At 43.4% G+C, this 22,432-nt stretch overlaps 1 protein-coding gene across 1 annotated transcript in view; it reads right to left on the reverse strand.

Annotated features, from left to right (window-relative positions):
* LOC113422482 (carbonic anhydrase 2-like) overlaps positions 1-22,432 on the reverse strand; it is an 86,947-nt gene that overhangs the window by 14,170 nt on the left and 50,345 nt on the right. The window contains exons 5-7 of the mRNA XM_026683468.2: positions 4,312-4,436; positions 1,464-1,553; positions 351-380 (exon numbers count right to left, since the gene is read on the reverse strand). Coding sequence (XP_026539253.1) covers positions 351-380; positions 1,464-1,548 — 115 coding nt within the window. The 5' untranslated portion in view covers positions 1,549-1,553; positions 4,312-4,436. The remainder of the gene's footprint in view (positions 1-350; positions 381-1,463; positions 1,554-4,311; positions 4,437-22,432) is intronic.

Consider the following 22,432-nt stretch of genomic DNA (forward strand, 5'->3'; position numbering starts at 1 on the left):
AACTGAGATGTAAACTTCTTCAAAGTTGAGGAAGTAAGCAGTAAATTAATTATAATAACAGCCAACATTAAACTGATTCCATTTAAAACCCCTAGACTGGGGATGTCCAACCTTGGCAATTTTAAGATCTGTGGACTTCAACTCCCCAAATTCCCCAGCCAACATGGTTGACCCGGGGAATTCTGGGAGTTGAAGTCCACTGGTCTTAAAGTTGCCAAGATCGGACACCCCTGCCCCAAATGGATTGTTGCATTTGGGTGTGCCAATCTCATTGGCTCTCCAGCAACAAGCCTTGTGGTTACCCCAATGAGAAGTTTTCTGGAGTCAGAGAAAAAAAAAACATAGCTTACCACAACTTTGTAGGTCATAACACCAGTGATCTGTAGGAAAGATAAAGAAAAGGAAAATTAAATGGCTTTTTAAGGAAACATTGAAAGCAACAAGTGCCAAACGCATTGGTAAGGTGTTTCTTGCATTCAGGGGAATTTGCAGAAACGTAAAAACTAATCAAGATGGCAACCCAGCCAGGCAATCAAAGTCACACCCCTGTTTATGGGTGGGCGTCATGTGAATGGTTAGGGCCGCCATCTTGACTGTTTTGACTCCTTCTAAAGACACCCCTGCTTCCATTCAACACCTAAAAACAACTTTTTAGCATGCAAACAGGTTGTCTAATTCTCTACCTCACCAACTTTCCCAACCCCTCACATATAAGAATAGAAGATATTGAGAAAACTTCTTTCCCCAAGATAAAATACAGATGCTTAAAATAAAATTTTCCTCAAAAAAAAAAAAAAAAAGAACCATTGTCCTCGTTTAGATTTTCAGTTCACGGATTACCATAAAAAGAAGGTATTCAAGAATGCTGCACATTTCTATCCACAAGATCCTTTGAAGGACTGACTCCTTCAAAGTACAGGTGGTCTTTGACTTACAACCATTTGTTTAGTAACCCTTCAAAGTTACAATGACTTATGACCCCTTTTCTCATTTGCGACCATTTCAGCATCCCCATGGTCATGTTATTAAACTTCAAATACTTGGCAACTGGCATGTACTTATGACGGTTGCAGTGTCCCAAGGTCATGTGATCCCCTTTTGCGACCTTCTGACAAGCAGAGTCAATGGGGGGGCAGATTCACTTTACAACTTAATGTTACTAACTTAACAACTGCAGTGATTGCTTAACAGTTGTTGCAAAAGAGGTTGTAAAATAGGGCAAAGAGCTGTCTTGTTTAGCAAGTTTTAGAAATTTTGGGGTTCAATTGTGGTCATAAGTCGAGGACTACCTGTAGTCTAGCTTTGGTAAATGTAAACTCTTAATTTACAACTAGGACCGACTGATGCCAAATTTCTCTCCTTTGGGGAGTCCAGATAATTTTCTAAAACTGGCCATTAAGGAGGCTGAAATTGCAAATCCACCTTGTAGGAGGGTCACACACGGTAGAAAACTTACTACTTACTATCACAAGTAACGCAGAAATTTTCCAGGATCAGGAAGATCAGGATACATGCTGATAATTTCAATGGAAAACCAACACTTCCCATTGGACCTGCACAGAGGAAGCACATTGTTAATAGACTACAGAGCCAATCTTTTCCTCCCACACGTAGTTTGTACGGCCTCGAGTAGGGGGTTGGACTAGAAGATCTTTGAGGTCCCTTCCAGCCCTATGATTTTATGTTCTATATTCTTTTTTTAAAAAAAAAGCTCTGGGCAGGTTACTAAAGCAGGACAACCGAGGAGGCTGGCCTTCTGGGATCTAGAAATTCATGAGTTTCTCCCTCCTACTTACCTGCCCAAACAATACCTTGCATGGTAACTATGCTCAAGGTTAATTAAGTAATTCCATTTCAAAGGAGGTAGTTTTTTTTCAACATGTCACTCTCTCAACATCTTCTATTCCAATTTGCCTAAAGGTTAAAATCCAACACAATTGGTCCTCGACTTATGACCACAATGGAGCCCCAAATTTCCGTTGCTAAGCACGACGGTTGTTAAGTGAGTTTTGCCCAATTTTGTGACTTTCCTTGCCACTGCTGCTATGTGAATCACTGCAGTTGTTAAGCTAGTAACCTGGCTGTTAAGTGAATCAGCTAGTAACCACGTTACTAGTTTAACATCTGCACTGATTCACTTAACAACGGTGGCAAGAAACATTACAAGATTGGGCAAAACAACGGTCTTGCTTAGCAACATAAATTGTGGGCTTAGTTGTGGTTGTAAGTCAAGGACTACCTGTATTGGAGTTTAAGCTGTAGGCAAACTGGCTTCTGAGTTTGCTTGTCAGAATATCACAAAAGGTGATCATAGGACCTGAGACACTGCAACCAACTCTCATAAATATGAGTTAGTAGCCAAGTGTCTGAATTTTGATCATGTGATCGTGGAGGTGCTGCAGTGGAGAAAATGATCATAAGTCACTTTTTTCAGTGCTGTTGTAACTTTGAATAGTCACTAAACAAATGGTTGCAAGTCGAGGACTAGCTGTACTGCAAGACTACGGGTTGGGAAAGGTTGCCCTCTACATGTTGAGGGATCCTGTTTATATATCTGGTTGGCGGGATGGATCTGAGCACGATGAATCCCTGAGCTAAAGGAAACTGCAGAAACTGCATTTGGCAATTGGAAAGAGTGAATAATGCTAGCTAAGAGCTGACGTTGGCAAGCCTGATGTCAGGATGCATAATAAATCTCGGTGGGTGGGGAACTCCAAACAGAAGGTACAAATGCCTGCAGAAACATGGCCTGTTTTAAACTGTCAATAGGGGGTTCTACGACCTCCAGTGATGGGTTTAAATAGGCCTTTCTGCAGACATTTGAGGGGGGAGGGAAGGAAGGCTTGGTTTATGGAAGCTTCCCTATATGCAGAGGTGGTATTCAGCTGGTTCTGACCAGTTCTGGAGAACCGGTAGTGGAAATTTTGAGTAGTTCGGAGAACCAGCAAATACCACCTCTGACTGACCCCGTTCCCATCTATTCTCTGCCTCCCGAGTCCCAACTGATCGGCTGGGTCTTCTTTGGTTGCCCTGCACAGGAGAACGGAGCTGGAAAGCAAGTTACTGGGGTGGGGAGGGAATGGGGATTTTGTAGTATCCTTCCCTGCCACACCCACCAAGCCATGCCCACAGAACTGGTAGTAAAAAAAAATTTGAATCCCATCACTGCCTAGGACATTATAGTAAAACTGCAGGACTTTAAATACAGTGACATTTGGAGAGCTCTCTTAAAATGGAAAGATGTAGGCCAGGGGTCACCAACCCCGCCCTCCAGGCTGCAGCCCACTATTGGGTTGTGACCTGTTCAAAACTGGGCCACGGGAGAAATGGGCCAGTGTGCACATGTGTGAAGCTCTACTCCTGTGAGCAGTAAGCCCGTGCACATGTGCAAACTCCACTCGCGTGAGCAGAGGCTTGTGTCGCACTTGTGCGCAAAGCCCATTTGGTGAGTGGAAGGCGCACGCGAGCCTCTAGCACAAGTGAAGCTGTGTGCCCGCACCAGCCACTCACCCCTACTCCCATCCCTGGCTGCCTAGCTGGAAAGACTGGGGAACGCTGCTCTAGACCGCCGTTTGCATAGCTTGCACCTAATTCTGACGCTGCTCATGGGTCACCAGTAAAGCTTATCATGCACAGAAGCAGCCTTACCCAATGGAGATTGGGAAACCTCCAAAGGCTGCAGATATGATGGGAGATGCCACAGGCTCCCCAGACCAACCTCCTGCATAAGGGCAGTTGTACATATTGGTTGGCTGATTATAGATGTGATTTATAACCTGGCTTTCATGCAGGAGCTATGTTGTGGGAGTGGTGCTCCTTCCACCTGTTTTCCTATATAACCACAACCTGGAATATAGGTTGGCTCAAAAGGGAGGGACTGGTGTCTTGTCACTCACTGAGCTTCTACGACTGAGAAGGACCTACAGTCTGCATCTCCGTATTCTTACCTTTACCACTATACTACCTTGGGTTCTGGGCTGACAAAGGGTGGCTAGTCTAGCCCAAAGTCATATAGTGAGCTGTGAAGGCTGAGAATAAACTCAAAGCTGGGTTTCTCTGTTCCTAATCCCACATCTGAACCACTATATTACACATCTGCTTCCAAAAATTAGCTGGAATCAGCCCATCTATGTTTCCCAATCTGTCTTGCAACAAGGATGTTCTGTGAAGTCCTTGACAGCAAAGCAGGTTCCTTGCTGGAGACAGAAGAGAGCCACAAGTTTGTGAGGAACTTCACATCAAGGTCAAAAAATGCCTGGCTTCTCTTGGGTTGAAACTCTACCACTGGTAGGGTTTCTCCCCGTTGCTTACCTGTTCCACTTGGCTCTTTCTGGCGTTGAAGTCTTGGAAAGAACTGCTTCTGTTCGGGAGTGTCTTTCGGTCTTAGGAAACACGGCTTTTATTATAGGCTGGCTCCTCCCAGGGAGAAGGAAGCTCTGGGTAGGCAGGGAAATTGGACACACCTTCAGACAAGAGGCATTGGACCATCTTCCCAGGGACTTGCCTCTTGGTGATTTTTGTTTGCCTGTTTTTTTCATACTAGGAGGAGCTCCTCTGCACAGCCAACCCATGAAGCAGGATGAGTTGACCCACAGAGGGTCGGGCTTTGGGATTGGAAGGCCAGCGGCCCGGTCTTGAATCACGTGTAACTAATGGAATGGCAGAGTTGGAAGGGACTTTGGAAGTTTCCGGTCTAACCGGAATTCTGGGCCCAGAATTTATGTGGCTGGGTGAAAAATTTGTTAAGCAAGTTTTGCCCTGTTTTATGATGTCTTGTCACATTTTGCTCAACCGCTCTGTCTTCACCCATCTAAGGACCCTGAGTACAGGTTGTCCCCACTTACAGCAGTTCATTTAATGACCATTCAAAGTTACGAGGGCACTGAAAAAAGTGACTTAGGGCCCTTTTCTCACTGGTGACCCTGGTAGCATCTTGTAGTCTCACGATTTGCATTTGGATGGTTGGCCCCTCTGGTTCATATTTATGACGGCTGCAACATCCAGGGTCTCCTGATCCCCTTTTGCGACCTTCCGACAAGCGAAGTCTACGAGGAGGCCAGATTCGCTTAACCACCGTGCTACTAAATTAGCAACTGCAGCAATTCACTTACAAAATGTGACAAGACACCATAAAACAGGGCAAAACTCGCTTAACAAATTTTTCACCCAGCCACATAAATTCTGGGCCCAGTTGTGGTCGTAAGTCGAGGACTACCTGTACAGAAGTGAGGTCAGTACAGAATGCTGGAAGCTATAGACATTTGGAGGGTTTCTGATTGGACACTTTCAGTACAGGTAGTCCTCGACTTATGACCACCATTGAGCCCAAAATTTCTGTTGCTGAAACATTTGTTAAGCAAGTTTTGCCCCATTTTATGACTTGTCTTATCACATTTGTTAAGTGAATCGATGCAGTTGTTAACTTAGTTACAACGGTAGTTAAGTGAATCCAGCTTCCCCATTGATTTTGCTTGTCAGAAATTCGGAAAAAGTGATCACAGGACCTCAGGGCATTGCAACCGTCATGAGTCAGTTGCCAAACATCTGAATTTTGATCATGTAACTATGGGGGATGCTGCAGCAGTCATAAGTGTGAAAAATGATCCTAAGTCACTTTTTTCAGTGCCGTTGTAACTTCAAATGGTCACCAAATAAACTGATGTTTACTGATCAAGGAACTAAGGAGAGAATGAAAATATCTCCTTTTTCTTCCCTGATCTTCATTTCTAGTTAAAACCCAGAAGTAGGGTTTTACTTCTATTTTATTTTTCTTTGATAAAGGTAGAGTTTCCCTTTCCAGTCATGTCTGATGCCGGGGGCAATGCTCATCTCTGTTTCTTAGCCAAGGGAGCCAGCATTGTCCAAAGACGTTACCATGTTCATGTGGCCAGCATGGCTATACGAGGCATACGAAACACTGTTATCTTCCCACTGGAGTGGTACCTATTTATCTACTCACATTTGCATGCTTTTGAAATGCAAGGTGGATAGGGAGCTGGAGCAAGGAACAGGAGCTCACTCCATCAAGCAACACTCGGGTCACAATCCCAGACTGTTAGCTTTCCAGCTGACAAGCTCAATGGCTTTGACCACTGAGCCATCATGCTCCCTCTTTTCTTTGATACTCGGGTTCTTAGGCAACTTGAAGATTATTGGATTTCAATTCCCAGAATCCCCCAGCCAACCTGAAGTTAAGAGGTTACAGAAGGCAGATGGGTGGGCAAACAAGCTGATCAGATAGCTCTTGATATGAAATGCTGGTGGAGTGCTTGGCAAACAGCCAAAATTATGAGCCATAGTAATTATTGGGGACTGGTTTTTTAGTGCCAAGGTATAGATGCTGGAACTAGTTTTATGTGCCTCAATTCACTCTGGAATCTTACAAGGAAGGTCCCTCCCTGCAGTGTCTGTTATATACATATGCACCTCTGATTGGTTGGTCCATGGCAGCGGGAATTTAAAGAGCTGTCACTGGTTGTAGCCAGGAGCAGCTCCGCTGTAAAAGGAGCTGCCACGGCTATCGCGAGTTGTTCTGAACAATGCAATAAAGAAGCTAAGCAGTCGGAGCCTCCCGCGTTATCTCTCGCCCACAATTTAACACTGGCAATGAAGGTGTGATTCTGAGAAAAGCGGGATCGTGAGCACGTGGTTTCTTCCCCAAACCCCAAAAACTTTAACCTTAGACTGTCTACTATTGACCTCACCCACTTCCTAAGAGGCCTGTAGGGGGCGTGCATAAGCGCACCAACATGCCTATCGTCCCTGTCCTATTGTTTTTATTTTTCTTATAAGTATCTATCTCATGTATTCAAAACTATATTTATTCTTATACCTGTATCTTGACAAATCAAATAAATACTAAAAATACTAAAATACTAAACTAACCGGACAAAGAACTTAACATGGCCGGGAACAATACGCCACCCACACCATTCGACCCAATGACCGAGGACTGGGAATCCTATGTCAACCAATTCCAGATGTTCCTGGAAAGCAGCGACCTGATGGATATTACGGAACAGAGGAAACGAGCCGTCTTCCTCACGCATTGTGGCCCCCGCTGTTTTCAAAATGGCTAAAGCTCTTGCAGCACCAAGAGATGTAAAAATGATGGCCTGGGCCCATTATACCCCACCAGTATCCAGCCTAATTAAGAAGCACGAATTTTACCAGAGAGACCATCAATGACTTCGTTGCGAGCCTGAGAGACATTGCCGGAACATGCGAGTTCCTGAATGTGGATGAGGTGATGAGAGATCACGTAGTCCTGGGACTCAGGGACCTGACACTACAAAGCTGCCTCCTTACAAAACCTAAAATAACACTAAAGGAGGCCATCGAAGAAGCATCAGCCATAGAAGCATCCCAAAAATCCTCCGCTGCCATGAGGAAGATGAATAAGACACTGCAACCCCCGCAAAAGGATGCTGCCGCCATTCACCATGAGGACTCAAGTCCAAGTTGGGATCGGGTGATGATGAGGAAGTGAACCAACTACGTTTGGAAAGACGACAAAAAAGCCAAGAGGGGAAGCAGAAGGAATTTTGGTGTGTGGGTTGTGAGGGAAATCACCTCCAATCAGAATGCCATTTCCATGATGCCATCTGCCAACAATGCGAGCAGAGAGGACACATCGCGAGGGCGTGCTGAGCCTTCAAGCCAAGCAGCAGAAGGCCAAGACAAGGCACACATCCAAGGAACCAAGGAAATCAACCCGAGAACCGCTGGAGCCAATTCAGCTGGAAATGACGGAGCAACGAGTCGACCACAGCAAGGAGAGAAACGCATCAGACTGTGACAATGGGCCACTCCAGCACGGCAAATGCCAGAAAAGTCCACGTTCAAGTCACGATAGAAGGTAAACAATGTCAGATGGAAGTGGATTCTGGATCTCTTCTGTCAATGGTGTCGTGGGACACCATCAAAAGTCTAATTCCCAACCTGACAAAAGGACAGCTGAGCAAACAAAGATAATCCTAAAGGACTATCAAGGGAACAAGATTCCCGTCATTGGCATAGGTGAATTCCGAGTGACCTTCTGAAAGTACTCCGGAATGCTGCCTTTAACCGTGGTCGACCGGGGCCGGCCAAGTCTGCTGGGACTTGAGTGGTTTAAGCCATTGGGGATTGATTTCACCGGAATCCACAGCATCACAGAAAGCGATTGGGAAGACAACCTGATGGAGAAATTCCGGGACGTGTTCGACAGAAAATTGGGCAAGTACTTGGGGTCCCCTATTTCTTTTAACCTAGACCCAAACATAGCCCAATCAGACTAAAAGCAAGGTGAGTTCCATTGGACTATACTATGTCCACAGCATTTTGTAGTGACTGTACAAAGTTATAACAGCACTGAAAAATTGGCTTTTTCACACTTACAATTGTGGCAGCTTCTCCATGGTCATGTGATCAAAATTCAGTCACTTGGCAATTGACTCATATTTATGATGGTTGCATTGTCCCAGGGTCATGCAATTCTCTTGTGTGACCTTCGGACAAGCAAAGTCAATGGGGAAACCTGCTTCACTTAACAACCGTATGTTGCTAACTTAACAAATGCAGTGATTCACTTAACAACTGTATCAAGAAAGGTTGTAAAATGGGTCAAAATTCATTTAACAGCTGTCTTGCTTAGCAATAGAGATTTTGGGCTCAATTGTGGTCGCAAATTGAGGCTACCTATATCCTTCCTTAAACCAGTAGCATCTCAACCTCTCAAATACTGGAATACAGCTATCATGCCCACCCCCCAGGCCTTCTTTTCTCTTTTTTATAGTGTGGTGACCAAAACTGGATGCAAAATGGGGCAAAATTCACTTAACAACTGTCTCGCTTAGCAACAGCAATTTCAGGCTCAAGTCGTAAGCCAAGTATATAAATTATATCAATTCAATATCTGACATTCTTTTTAATGAGAAACATTTTGCTATTGGTTTCGTGAGAGCATTGTCCTATTTTGTGGCCCTCAGGTGTTGGAGCTGGCAAGTGTTTGCCACTATGACAAACAGCCAAAGAAATTTATATAAGTCAGTCTGGGTCATGAGAAAACCCCTGTCACAGGCCCAGGAGATAAAAATAGGTTGCCAAGCTAAGCCATTCCAGTAGTCCAACAGTTGTATTTGCACAACATACAATCTGCTTCCTGAATTTCTCTAAATGCTGAAGGGACCAAGCTTAACAACCGTGGCTTGCCAATGCAATCTGCAAATCAAAAAGTTGGAACTTTTTTTCACTACCCTTGCTAAGGCAACAAACAGCAAAAAGGAAGAAAAATGAAATAAATTAATCTCTTAATGCAGAGTCAGGACTTGCTTAGCTTAATTTGGATTTGTCCCATTAGTCAAAAATTTGGCACACTTTGCTCTAGAAAAGACAACTCAGTTATGGTAGCTAAATGTTCATTTGCATTGTAAACAGCCACAGGTTGTTTAACTTTGGCAAGACAGAGAAGGTTAGGAATTGATTAAATAAAGGGAAGATTCTTGTTTACATCTGAAGAAAAACTAAGGAGGAACTAATTGTTCTAATAATTGCAGTACGTCCACCTTTTAATCTACAGACTCTTAGGTAAGTACTAGATTGTTACCTTAGGCATTATAAAACAGGAATTAAGATGCATAGGTAGAATATATCTTCCTTAATAGTGTAGCTGGAAAAAAAACAGTCCCAAAGTAAGCAAATGATGCAATTTATTCTTCCATTAAAAATAAATAAATTCCACTGCCTTTCTAGACTAGATTGACCCAACCAAGCCTTCTCTGGATGTGGACAATGACCCTTAAAATTCCCAGTCAGTGGCCTAGGCTGGTCCTTGTGGTCTTTATAAGTCTACCTTTCTGCTGCTCTTGCAGACCCCACATACTGGAGGGAGGGAGGGGGGAAGGAAGGAAGGAAGGAAATTGGCCATTGGTTGAAGCCTAAGAATTGCTCGTCTTTTTGCTATCCTTCAGTGACTTTCAGGTCACCTGTTTTAATCGCCACATAGCTTTGTTTACAGCCCCCTACAAAACCGTCTACGAAGCCACCACATTTAGACACCAATAGCTGGAGGGAGGAAAAAGAGAATAAATATGGAAAGAGGCCCTGAGCATCTGCAAAGCTGCCTGCTATTTCAACATGCTCCTTTACAGAATAGAACGATTTCATCAGCACTGTTTATCCTTAAGTTCTCTCTGAAAAAAAAAATACAGGAAAAGAAAAGAAACCATCCACCAAATAACTCTGAAAATACAAGAGTGCCTGGAAGTTTTTAGTTGCAAACATAACTGTTTGTTTAGTGATGGTTCAAAGTTACAGCGGCACTGAAAAAAGTAGCTTGTAACTGTTTTTCACACTTACAACCCTTGTAGGATTCCCCAGGGTCCTGTGATTTACATTCAGATGCTTGACAACTCACTCATATTTATGACTGCTGCAGGATCCTGGAATCATTTGATCGCCTTTTGTGACCTTCTGACAAGCAAAGTCAATAGGGAAACCAGATCACTTAACAACCATGGTAGGAATTTAACAACTGCAGTGATTCACTTAACAAATGTGGCAAAGAAAAAATCGTAAAATGGGGCAAAACTCACTTAACAAATTTCTCATTTAAAAACATAAACTTTGAGCTCCATTTTGGTCATAAGGTGAGGAGTACCTGTAATTTTAATTCCTGCAGGGTTGGAGTGGAGCTACCTGCTGATTAGAGATTTGGGGAAGCAGAGGTCTCAACTCACAATAGACAGAGAAGTAATCCTGTTTTGTTTTCTTTATTGGTTCTCATTTAATTTTATGACAGAGAACAGGCTTTCAAGATTTCTTTAAAAGAAGAGGAGAATTCTGATGAACTTCTTAGGAACGTGTTATTCTTGAAATCTTGCATGGCCAAGGGGGATGTGTGAATGTCCTGCCTTTTTACTGCAGCATAATTTCTTTTGCTGCTTTGCTTGCCCCCCACCCGCTTCCATTTAATCCCAGAGAAAGATAACCATGAAAGAAGATTAAACCCCCAGGGAAATTGGATCCAAGGGGCTGGTTTCAGGTGGGGAAATAAGCACAGACAAGGAGGCTTGGAAAAGAAGAAACAAGAGTGAGAAAAAGTAGACATCAACAGGAAATTCTCTGTCACCTCCAATAATGAAATATGTTCAAGAAATTGAGATATTATTTTCAGGCATGCCAAAGATGTAAGCTTTTCCCTATTGCACTTCAATATAGCATAAATGGGGGACATGATGGCTCAGTGGTTAAAGACACTGAGCTTGTCAACTGGAAAACTAACTGCCTGGGTTTGAGCCCCGAGTGCTGCACGATGGAGTGAGCTCCTGTTACTTGCCTCAGTTTCCTGCCCAACTAGCAGTTTGAAAGCATGCAACTGCAAGCAGATGAACAGGTATCACTTTGGTGGGAAGGTAACAGCACTTTGGCATATAGTCTGCTAGCCACATGCCCACAGACAACCCTGGTTTTCTCAGCTAAGAAACAGAGTTGAGGACCATTTCCTAGAGCCAAACATGACTGGACATGGGAAACCTTTAATTTTACTGCAGTGGTTCTCAACCTGTGGCCCGTGGACCCCTAGGGGAGCATGATGTCATCACATGGGGTCTGTGAAGTCTTGAAGAAATGTTATGATTTAACTTAAGCAAAGTCTTGGGGATCCATGGCCACAAAAGGTATTTAAAGAGAAGTTGTGGTGAAAAAAACATTGAGAACCACTGCTTTGTAGCATAAACAACCTTTGGCAACACCATTTTCCTGCTAGGTGTTTGTGAATTTGCCTCTGTCTCGTTCTCAGCCCAGGTGAGAGACAGGTTGAAGATATCCTTAACAATCTGGTGATGTTTTCCCCTCTAATCCATTTGCATCCGGTCACAATTACAAGTGTGCAAAATATGTTATGTGTTGCCATCAGTTGTGGCAAACATAAAAGTAAGTGACCAGTGGCAGTTTAGGACAAGATAGCCTCTTTCAGATTGACCCACCAGGCAACCACATCAGCAACCACATTGTGTCCCTAAACTATAAAGCACAATTGTTCACGTGGCATAGGCAACCACTTGCTGGATCTTTAAACAGCGTAACAGGAATATAGCGTAATGTTGAAACGATGCCATGGTGAAATATAAAGCAACTGTAAAATGAAGTAATAACAACATGTGATGCACTGCAAGGCTAAGGTCATCTAACGCTGAAACAAACCCAGCCCAGCCTCCCTAGCAGAGGATGGAAGTATATAGGAGTGACGTTGAAAAGGAGCCTAGATGGACAGATTGCAATGCTGGGTCAGTTCCATTCTCCAGATTCATGACTGGCTGATGTTCTTCCCACTAATAAAGAAGGAAGGCAACAGATCCAGAAGATTCAACTAATCACTGCCATTCAAAGGATGCAAAGTGCAAAATCAGCAGAGCTACATTGTGACTCAGAACAGACAATAAACCATTAGAGGAAATTATTTGTGGCTCAGAATGTAATCATAAGGTCTGTGGTGCTCTCTGAGCTTGGTTGTTTTCTTGCAGACATTTCATTACTCAAACCCAACTATATAATATCATCAGCGTTATTTGTATATACGCAGAGAAAACCCCACTCCCTTCTAGCATGGATGATGCTACCTAATTGGGTAACGAAACATCTGCAAGAAAACAACCAAGCTCAGAGAGCACCAAGGATCCTAAAGAGACAATAAAGAAAGGATCAGCAATGGGTGCACCCACTTTTCTATCAACCCAACCATGGATGGAGAGCTATTTAATTCAGCAATGGGAAACCACTTTTGAAAATGTGAACAAAATCTCATCAGAAGCTTGAAGAGCTTTTGTGTGTGTGTATTTTAAAAGATAGGCCATACTTTCCAGAATATCAAGATGACTGCAAGCAAATCATCAAAGTTCCCACTCATGCATATCCAAACACGCCCAAAGAATCTGTTCTCTATCAAGTAGGTTTTCAGGTCAGCATTAATCCTATTATATCTGAGTATGCCAGATATGCTGGAGAAAACTGCTGTGGAAAGGAAGATGGCTTCTTTGTGACCAAACTGTGGTCTTGGTGGGTCATTATCTTTGACATCACCCAGCCAGACCTTCTGGTACTTCAGAAAGCAGTCACTTCCTTCCTTCAAAGCAGCTCCCATCCCATCCACCCATAAGGGGGAATTGTAAAAGTGTTGACCCAGCAAGATCTGCTGGTGATGTTGCAATGCTTGTTGTCACTTCAGGGTGTGTGATCTCTTTGTCGAAGGTGGTAGGACCTGCTTCACAATTTGTGGAGAGAGATATATGCGATGCTTGAAGGACTGATCAGACTGAAGGCGGCGTAGTTCTAGATTTTCTAGGTCTAGAGTTTCAAGTCTGGTGGCATGAGGTATTCTGCAATGAGCAGAGGAGCGGAGAATTCTTCTTGTGAAATATTTCTGGACTTTTTCAATTGTGTTTTTTTCAATTTTTCAATTGCTGATCACTGGTTGCTAGCAGTTTGGCAGTTCAGGTCTCATCAGGCTCAAGGTTGACTCAGCCTTCCATCCTTCTGAGGTGAGTAAAATGAGGACCCAAGATTGTTGGGGGCAATAGACTGGCTCTGTAAACTGCTTAGAAAGAGCTGTAAAGCTCTGTGAAGCAGCATATAAGTCTAAGTGCTATTGCTATTGCTAATCAGTGGAATAGCTTGCCTCCTGAAGATGTGGGTGCTTCAATACTGGAGTTTTCTAAGTAGACATTGGACAATCATTTGTCCAGAAAGGTATATAGGGTGTCTTCCCTGAGCAGAGAGTTGGACCAGTTGACCGCCAAGGTCCCTTCCAACTCTGTTATTTTGTGATTTGATCTCTATAATGGACTATATTGTTAGATGTAGGGGGTGATCAGGACAAAAATCATCCAGGATTTCTGTACAGCTTTAACAAAAATAGCTGATAAGAAGCCTCATAGAGGCTTGGCAAGTTGGCAACCGCTTCATTATAACTAGGGCATTGTAACAAAATAATAACAGTTACACCTGCTATTGCCTGGCCAGAGTCAAGTTTTACATTTCAGAGTCTCAATATTATACTACATATCCAGCTACAAACATCCACACAATCAGTTGTGAGAGCTCTTCAAATATTGGAGGACTGCTATCATGCCACTCCAATCCTTCTCTTCATTAGAGTAAACACACCCAGTTCCTGCAATTGTTCACCATGTTTTAGCCTCCAATCCTCTAAACATCTTTGTTGCTCTTCTCTGTACCCTTTCTAGAGTCTCAACATATTTTCTGTATCATGGTGCACAAAACGGGACACAGTATTCCAAGTGTGGCCTTGCCAAAGCAGTATAAAATGCTACCAATACTTCACATGACCTGGATACTATCCTTCTGTTCATGCAGCCTACGATTGCATTGGCTGTTTTTGGCAGCTGCAGCATGCTGCTGGCTCATAGTTCAGTGGCTGTCTACTAGGATTCCTAGACCCTTCTTGCAGTTGAACCAGGTACCACCTATTCTATACCTGTGCATTTGGTTTTTCTTGTCTAAGCGTAAAACCTTATTTTTCTCCCCAATGAATTCCATTTTGCTTGATAGGACCCATTGTTCAAGTCTGCCAGGATCCTTCTGGATCATGAGCCTATCCTCTAAAGTGTTGGCTATTCCCACCAACCTGGTGTCATCCGCAAATTTGATGAGTTCCCCTTCTATCCCCTCATCTCTAAATTGTTTATAGGTAAAGATTCCCCTCACACATACGTGCTAGTTGTTTCCGGCTCTAGGGGGCGGTGCTCGTCATCTCCATTACAAAGCTGAAGAGCCAGCACTGTCCAAAGACGTCTCCATGGTCATGTGGCTGCCATGACTAAATGCTGAAGGTGCACAGAATGCTGTTACCTTCCCACCAAAGGTGGTCTCTATTTTACATGCTTTCAAACTGCTAGGTTGGCAGAAGCTGGGGCAAGTAATGGGAGGTCACTCAGTTACATGGTGCTAGGGATTCGAACTGTCAAACTGCCAACCTTGCTGATCGACAAGCTCAGTATCTTAGCCACTGAGCCACCGCATCCCATTCTAAATTGTTTACGAAGATGTTGAAGAGAACTGAGCCTAAGACAATCTTGTGGTACCCACTGCCTACTTCCCTCCATGTAAATGTAGTTTCATTGAGGACCACTATATAATTGAGTGTGGTTGGTCAGTCAGTTACAAATACATCTGGTAACGATACTGTCTATGCCACATTTTAAATAAATATTTAATCAAACATTAAAATCTAAGGATACGTGGGGAGAATGGGGGTGGAATGGGGGAAAGTGGGATCTGTTGTAACTCGATCAACAAATCCACTGTGCTATTGAGGCCCCAAACCAACTAGCAGAGCCTCTTTAGGCCCTTACGAAAGGATTGGGAGGGTTGGAGCCAAGGGTGGGATGCTACTGGTTCGGCCTGTTCTATAGGACCTGTAGCTGCGAAGAACAGCTGACACCGAACCAGTTCAGTGTTTGGCCCACCCGCCTGCCCAGGCTCTAGGCTGTCCTTTATTTCCTGCTTTTCCCTCCTCAGCTGCCTTGGCAGCACAGCTGAGGTTGAAAAACCAGGAAAGAAGAGGATTTTCAAATGCTGTGCACCGCACACAGCGCTTGTCAGCTGTCCAGGCGGCACAGCTGACGATTTCTTTCGAACACTGCACACACACGTTCAGAGAACCATCAAATCGCTCCACTGGCTGGCCCCTCCCCTCCCCTCCCACTCACTCCTTACCTGGCATGCGAACCATCCAACTTGCCTGGTTTGATAAGTTGCTATTTTTCCTTTTTTTCCCCTGACCATTAGCTGTTCTGCTCTGCCAGGAGATTTAGATTAGGTAGACAGCAGGAAATCCTTGGATTTCTTGCTTTCCAGCTAATCGAAAAGCAGAGCCAAACCTTCCTTAGGACTGAAGCTTTTCAGTGCAGACTCAGGTAGCTGATTGCAAATAGATAGATCTCTAAGTGAATCTGTGATTCTGTGACTAACTCAATCTGCCTGCCTGCTTTGCCTACTTTTGGGTAAAAGTTGCTCTTTTAAAAAAAAAAGTTCAATATTTACATACTTTGTGAGTTGAGAGTTTGCTTGCAAGCAAATTTTATGTGACAGACTCGGGTAGCCGATTGCAGATAGATAGATCTCTAAGTGAATCTGTGATTCTGTGAGCAACTCAGTCAGCCTGCCTGCTTTGCCTGCTTTTGGGTAAAAGTTGCTCTTTTAAAAAAATATATCAATATTTACATACATTGTGAGTTGTGAGTTTACTTGCAAGCAAATTTTATGTGACAGACTCAGGTAGCCGATTGCAGATAGATAGATCTCTAAGTGAATCTGTAATTCTGTGAGCAATTCAGTCTGCCTGCCTGCTTTGCCTGCTTTTGGGTAAAAGTTGCTCGTTTTTTATAAAAAAAATCATTATTTACATACATGGTGTGTTGTCGGTTAGTTTTGTGAGTTTGCTTACAAGCAAATTTTATGTGACAGACTTAGATAGCCGATTGCAGATATATATATCTCTAAGTAAATCTGTGATTCTGTGAGCAACTCAATCTGCCTGCCAGCTTTGCTTGCTTTTGTGTAAAAGTTGCTCTTTTTAATAAAAAAAATCAATATTTACATAAATATTTATAATATTTACATACAAGCCACGCCTGCCTAGTCACATGACCACCAAGTCACACCTACAAATTAGGCCACGCCTACAAAACCGTTGTTAAGAAATTTGAATCCCACCCCTGGTTGGGGCCAACCCTCCCATCCTTTCTTTGGGACAAGATGTTCCAGAGGGCAGAGCAATAGCAGAGAAGGCCCTCTTCCTGGGCTCCATGAGGGACCCACACCATGCCTCTTCTGCCAGCACGAGTGGGATGAGCCATTCTAACTTTTAAGCTATAATATAAAAACTAACTTATAGTCTTTATATAAATTAAGAAACTTTTTAATTTATATAATGTAATAAAAAGTTAATTTAATGATATAATTTGATCATTACAAATTAACAATTACAATTTTAAAGATTAAATTTTTGATTTAATTTATACGTAGTGTATATGAATAAGGAAAAAAAAAAAGAAATAGAATGAAATCAGAAAAAAAGCAAAACATGTATGGTATTCAGCTTTGTTCGGGTATTTTCCCACGTCATTCTAGTTGTGCTTTTAAAGTTGTAGCAACGTTTCAGCAGAATCTCATCTGCCATCATCAGGCTTCTGTGTTGTGTTTGTCTGGGAGTCAGACTTTTACAGTTGTTTCAGTTTTAAATTTGGGGCTAGCCTACTGCTGTGCCAGAATGGTTTTTTCTTCATACTGATTGGTTGGGAGTCTTGGTCTGTGTTTATTGGAGTTTGCTGTGTTCTGCTTGATTGGTGTTTCTAATATCTTCTGTCTGTTTTGTGGCCTTTTTTTTTTGTCTTGATTGGCTGGCAACATTGTGTTCCTGTATTGGAGGCTTTTAGTGCAGCTTGGCTCCAAGTAAATGGACGGCTATCATTTATTAGGAAGCTAGGTTTCATCTGGGTGCCTGGTTGGGGTGTGTTTGAGCTGGAGGTATCAGGAGGGATCTGTTTGTGCCCAGGTGTTTGCCTGGCTTGTGGTGTGGAGATTTTTTTGTTTGTGAGTGCAGGCTTCCAAATGATTGACAGTCTGGTGGAATCATCTCTTCTATTCATGCTTTCAGGTCTTTTTTCAATCTCTATGGCTTCTCTGATAATTCTGTGGCTGGGGTTTTCTATAGTGGCTAGGGTTTTGGTGCCATTCAAATTGATGCTATGACCTGTGGCTTTCATGTGTTGGACTAGTGAGGAAGTGTGTTCCAGCTTTTTGACTGCATTTTTGTGTTCACCCAGGCGGGTACTTATTCTTCTATTGGTCTGTCCAATGTATGTGGCAGGGCATGATGCACAGGGGACTTCATATATGCCTTGGTTTTCCAGGTCAATTTTATCTTTGGGGTTTCTTAGGATGGCTGCTATTTTTCTGTCTGTTTTGAAGGCAGTCTTGATGTGATGCCTGTGTAGTATTTTACTGATTTTGTCTGTAGTACCTCTTATGTAGGGCAGGACAGCTGTTCCATAGGTCTGTTCATCTTCTAGGTCTCCATTATGTCTCAGTGTGTTTTTTTGTGGATCAAGCCGGTGATTTTGCTTTTGTGGAAGCCGTTGGCTGTCAGTACTTTAGTCAGGGTGCATAGTTCAGTCTTTATGTGTGTCTTGTCTGCCAGGCGTTTGGTTCTGGCGATTAGTGTTTTGGCCACGGAGTTTATCTGTGCTGGGTGGTGGTGGGATTGGGCGTTGAGGTACCAGTTGGTGTGTGTTTTCTTCTGGTATATGGTGTGTCCTAGTGTGCCATCTGTTTTTTTGTAGATTAGTACATCTAGGAATGGTAGTTGTTTGCTTGTTTCCGTTTCCATGGTGAACTTGATTTTGGGGTGTATGCTGTTTAGGTGTGTTAGGAAATTGTTTAGGTTTTCTTTTCCATGGGGCCAAATCACAAATATGTCATCGATGTATCTTAACTATAGTTTGGATTTGTGGGTGGCATTAGCTAGGGCTCTGTATTTGAATTCTTCCATGAACAGATTTGCAATGATGGGTGACAGTGGTAATTCTCGGAGTAATGTGAGCTTGCAGCTGCTTCTTCCTTTTAACTGCTAGTGGGGGTTTGACTTGATTGGGTGGGGGCTTGGCTGTGTTCTGATTGGGTGGGGGTATTCTCATTGGTTGGGGGTTTGGCTGTGTTCTGATTGGTTAGGGGGTTGGCTGTGTTCTGATTGGCTGGGGGTGTGTTCTGTTCAGGTGGGGGCTTGGTTGTGCTCAGGTTAGTCTCAGTTGCTGGGGGATTTGAGTTGGTGAGCTGTGATCCTGTTGTTTGGCTTCGTGTCCGTGGTCGTGCCACATCTTCATGGTGGGCGTCCGTTCACTTCATGTATGGGTTAGAGCTCACATTACTCCGAGAAGCACAAAGCCGAAGACACAAGCCTGAAGATGACGAATGAGATTTCGTCAAAACGTTGCCAAGCTACTTCCAATTTTATGCGGGAGGAAACCTGAATAACCAAAGATCCACATACAAATACCCGCGAAAACCTCAGAAAATAAATAAATATATATATATATATACATACATACACATACATACATACATACATACATACATACATACATACACACACACACATATATATATATATACATACAATGTATATATATATACAATTCACCATGGAAACAGAAGCTAACAATCAACTTCCCTTCCTAGATGTCTTGGTATACAAAAAACCCAATGGCTCCCTAGGACACACCATCTACCAAAAGAAAACACATACAAACCGCTATCTACACGCACTCTCACACCACCACCCAGCACAGATCAATTCCGTAGCTGAGACACTCATCTCCAGAACAAAATGCTTAGCTGATGAACAACACCTAAAAACCGAACTAAACACTCTCACCAACGTACTAACAGCCAATGGATTTCAAAGAAAGAAGATCACCCACCTAATCCAAAAAGAAACCCCAACCAAAATCCAAGACAGAGAACAAGAGAACGGCAAAGCCCTCCTCCCATATATAAAAGGCACTACAGACAAAATCAGCAAGATCCTCCAAAAACACAACATTAAAACAGCATTCTGCACAAACAGAAAAATATCCACCATCCTAAGAAACCCTAAAGACAAAATCGAGTTAGAAAACCAAGGAGTATATGAAACCTGCACGGCCTGCCTCACCACATACATTGGACAAACTAACAGAAGAATAAGTGCACGCGTTGAAGAACATAAGAACTCAATCAAAAAAGAAGAACCAACCTCTTCCCTGGTCCAACACCTCAAAGCCACAGGACATGAGATTGACCTTAAAAATACCAGAACTATCGCCAAAACTGAACACCACAGCAGCAGAATAATCAGAGAAGCCATAGAGATAGAAAACGCCCACACAGCATGAATAAAAGAGATGACACCTCCCGCTTACCAGCCATTTGGAAACCCGCCTCATGAACAGACGAGTACCCAATATGATAAATGACACCAGACCCACACCCATGAGGGCCACACAAGATGCCACCACCACACGTCCACGTAAAAATCAGACTCACACCCACACAGAAGATGAGACACGACCACAGACCAGAAGCCGCACTGCAGCTGCATCACTACCCACTTCAAACTCCTCTGAACCATACATGAAGCGAACTGACCCCCACCATGAAGATGTGGCACCCACCACGAACTCGAAGCCAAACGAACACAGACCCAGACCCCAAACTCAAAGCCATATTAAAAACCCAAAATGCTACATCACAGCCACCCGCTCAGGACATCACATCAGAAAACTCAAGAAATTACACCTCAAGAACTCAAGAAGTCACAACACAGCAAATGACCCAGGATATCACAGCACAAGACCAAGGATACCACAGCAATAAATCTCACAAGGTCATCACACAACCCATTACCCAAGCTGTTACTACACAGGAGGCTAATCGAAAAGAGATCAAAACACAAACGACCCAGGAGATTACAAACGCAAGACCCAGGATACCAAAACAAAAGAACTCACAAGCCCATCACACAACCCATTACCCAAGCCGTTAAAACACAAGAGGCTAACGACCCAGGAGATGACAGCACAAGATCCAGGATATCTCTACAACAAAAGGCCATTACACAGCCCATTATACCAACATCAACTCCATCAACCAATCAAGAGGCTGCAGCACAGCCAACCAGCCCAGCACACCATCCCCACCACTTGTATATATAGAGAGATGGCAGCTCCGGTCACACACTGCTTGCACTGGCACTAAGCCGAAAGCACCAGCCTGAAGATGGCGAGTGGGACCTCGCCGAAACGTTGCCTAGATACTTTGAATCTTACGCGGGAGAGAACCCGAATAACCAAAGATCCACATACAAATACCCGCGAGAACCTCAGAAAACAAATATTGCACCTCTACGGGAGGAAACCCACCATCTGACCAGGACTTATGAAAAACTTGAAGTCCAAAGAGCTTCCATTTTATGTGACCTCGCATTCCTATGCAACTGCCGAGATCAAAATTTAATTCCCACAAGCTTCCAATTGAAATTCCACACCAACACAGCAGCCACCAAACGCATCCTAAAAAGAACAGAATTGGCCCTAATTAGAAATGAACTTCACACAAAAAGATTTCTCCTAGACCAAATCAACAAAGATCTTCTTACACTTCACCTCAGACTCAGCAACAAGATTCACCCTTACTTTGGGACAAATCCAAACAACTCGCTGTCTGGAGAGCCGAAACACAGACCACCCTCAAGACAGACACACACACCAACAAACTCAGAAAACTACAACAATGCCAGAAACCAACTCCCCCTCACAGCCACACATGAAACAAACAGTGCACAACATCTCAGACAAGATCCTCACCGAAGCCGAAACCAAGGTCCTTTCAAAAGGATTCAACTTTGCTGTTGCTCCCAAACACATCCCCACAGAAACCATCATATGCGGAGTTGAAACCAGCCTGACCAAAACCAACCCTGATGAGGCTAATAGAATCAGACTCGAAATCACCAACATCCTCTGCACTAGCAAACCACCCAAAAGCAACTTATCCAAAGAAGAACAAACTGCACTACGTAACCTGAAAGAAGACACCAGCATAATAATCCTACCAGCAGACAAGGGCAATGCAACAGTGGTTATGAACACATCTGACTACCAAACCAAGTTAACCAACCTACTCCTAGACCCCACATACAAACCCCTAAAGACAGACCCCACCACCTACCTAGAAAAAACCACCAGATCCAAAATAAAAAGCCTCCCCCATCAGTGAAGAAATCCAGCAAAGAATCATACCCAGAGAGAAATCATCCAGATGCCCTAAGCTTTATGGTCTCCCCAAGATACACAAAGAAGGAACTCCACTTAGACCAATAGTCAGCTCCATAGGCTCACCTCTACAAAACCTAGCCAAATTCCTCGCCAAACAACTGCAGCCCTATGCAGAATCCATCAACTCACATGTAAGAAACTCATTCCAGTTCATCGAGATCATAAAGAAACAAAACTTACAACCCAGCGACCTACTAGTTAGCTTCGATGTCATATCCCTCTTCACCCAAGTGCCAATAAAAGAAGCCTTGACAGCTATCCAAAACAAATACAACCCCCAAGCACATCCTAGATCTGACCAACCACTGTCTATCCAATACATACTTCACCTACAATGGACAAAAATACAAACAAATAGAAGGAGCACCCATGGGATCACCCTCTCACCTGTCATCGCCAACCTCTACATGGAACACTTTGAAACACAAGCTCTAGAAAAATATGATCACAAACCCAAACTCTGGCTCAGATACGTAGATGACACCTTCATAATCTGGCCACACGGGAAAGAAAAACTGAACAACTTCCTCACACACCTCAACAGCCTACACCCCAAAATA

Source organism: Notechis scutatus, chromosome Z, assembly GCF_049901735.1.
Source record: "Notechis scutatus isolate UNSWTSFEM ecotype Mainland chromosome Z, rNotScu1.2, whole genome shotgun sequence".
Classification (NCBI taxonomy): domain Eukaryota; kingdom Metazoa; phylum Chordata; class Lepidosauria; order Squamata; family Elapidae; genus Notechis; species Notechis scutatus.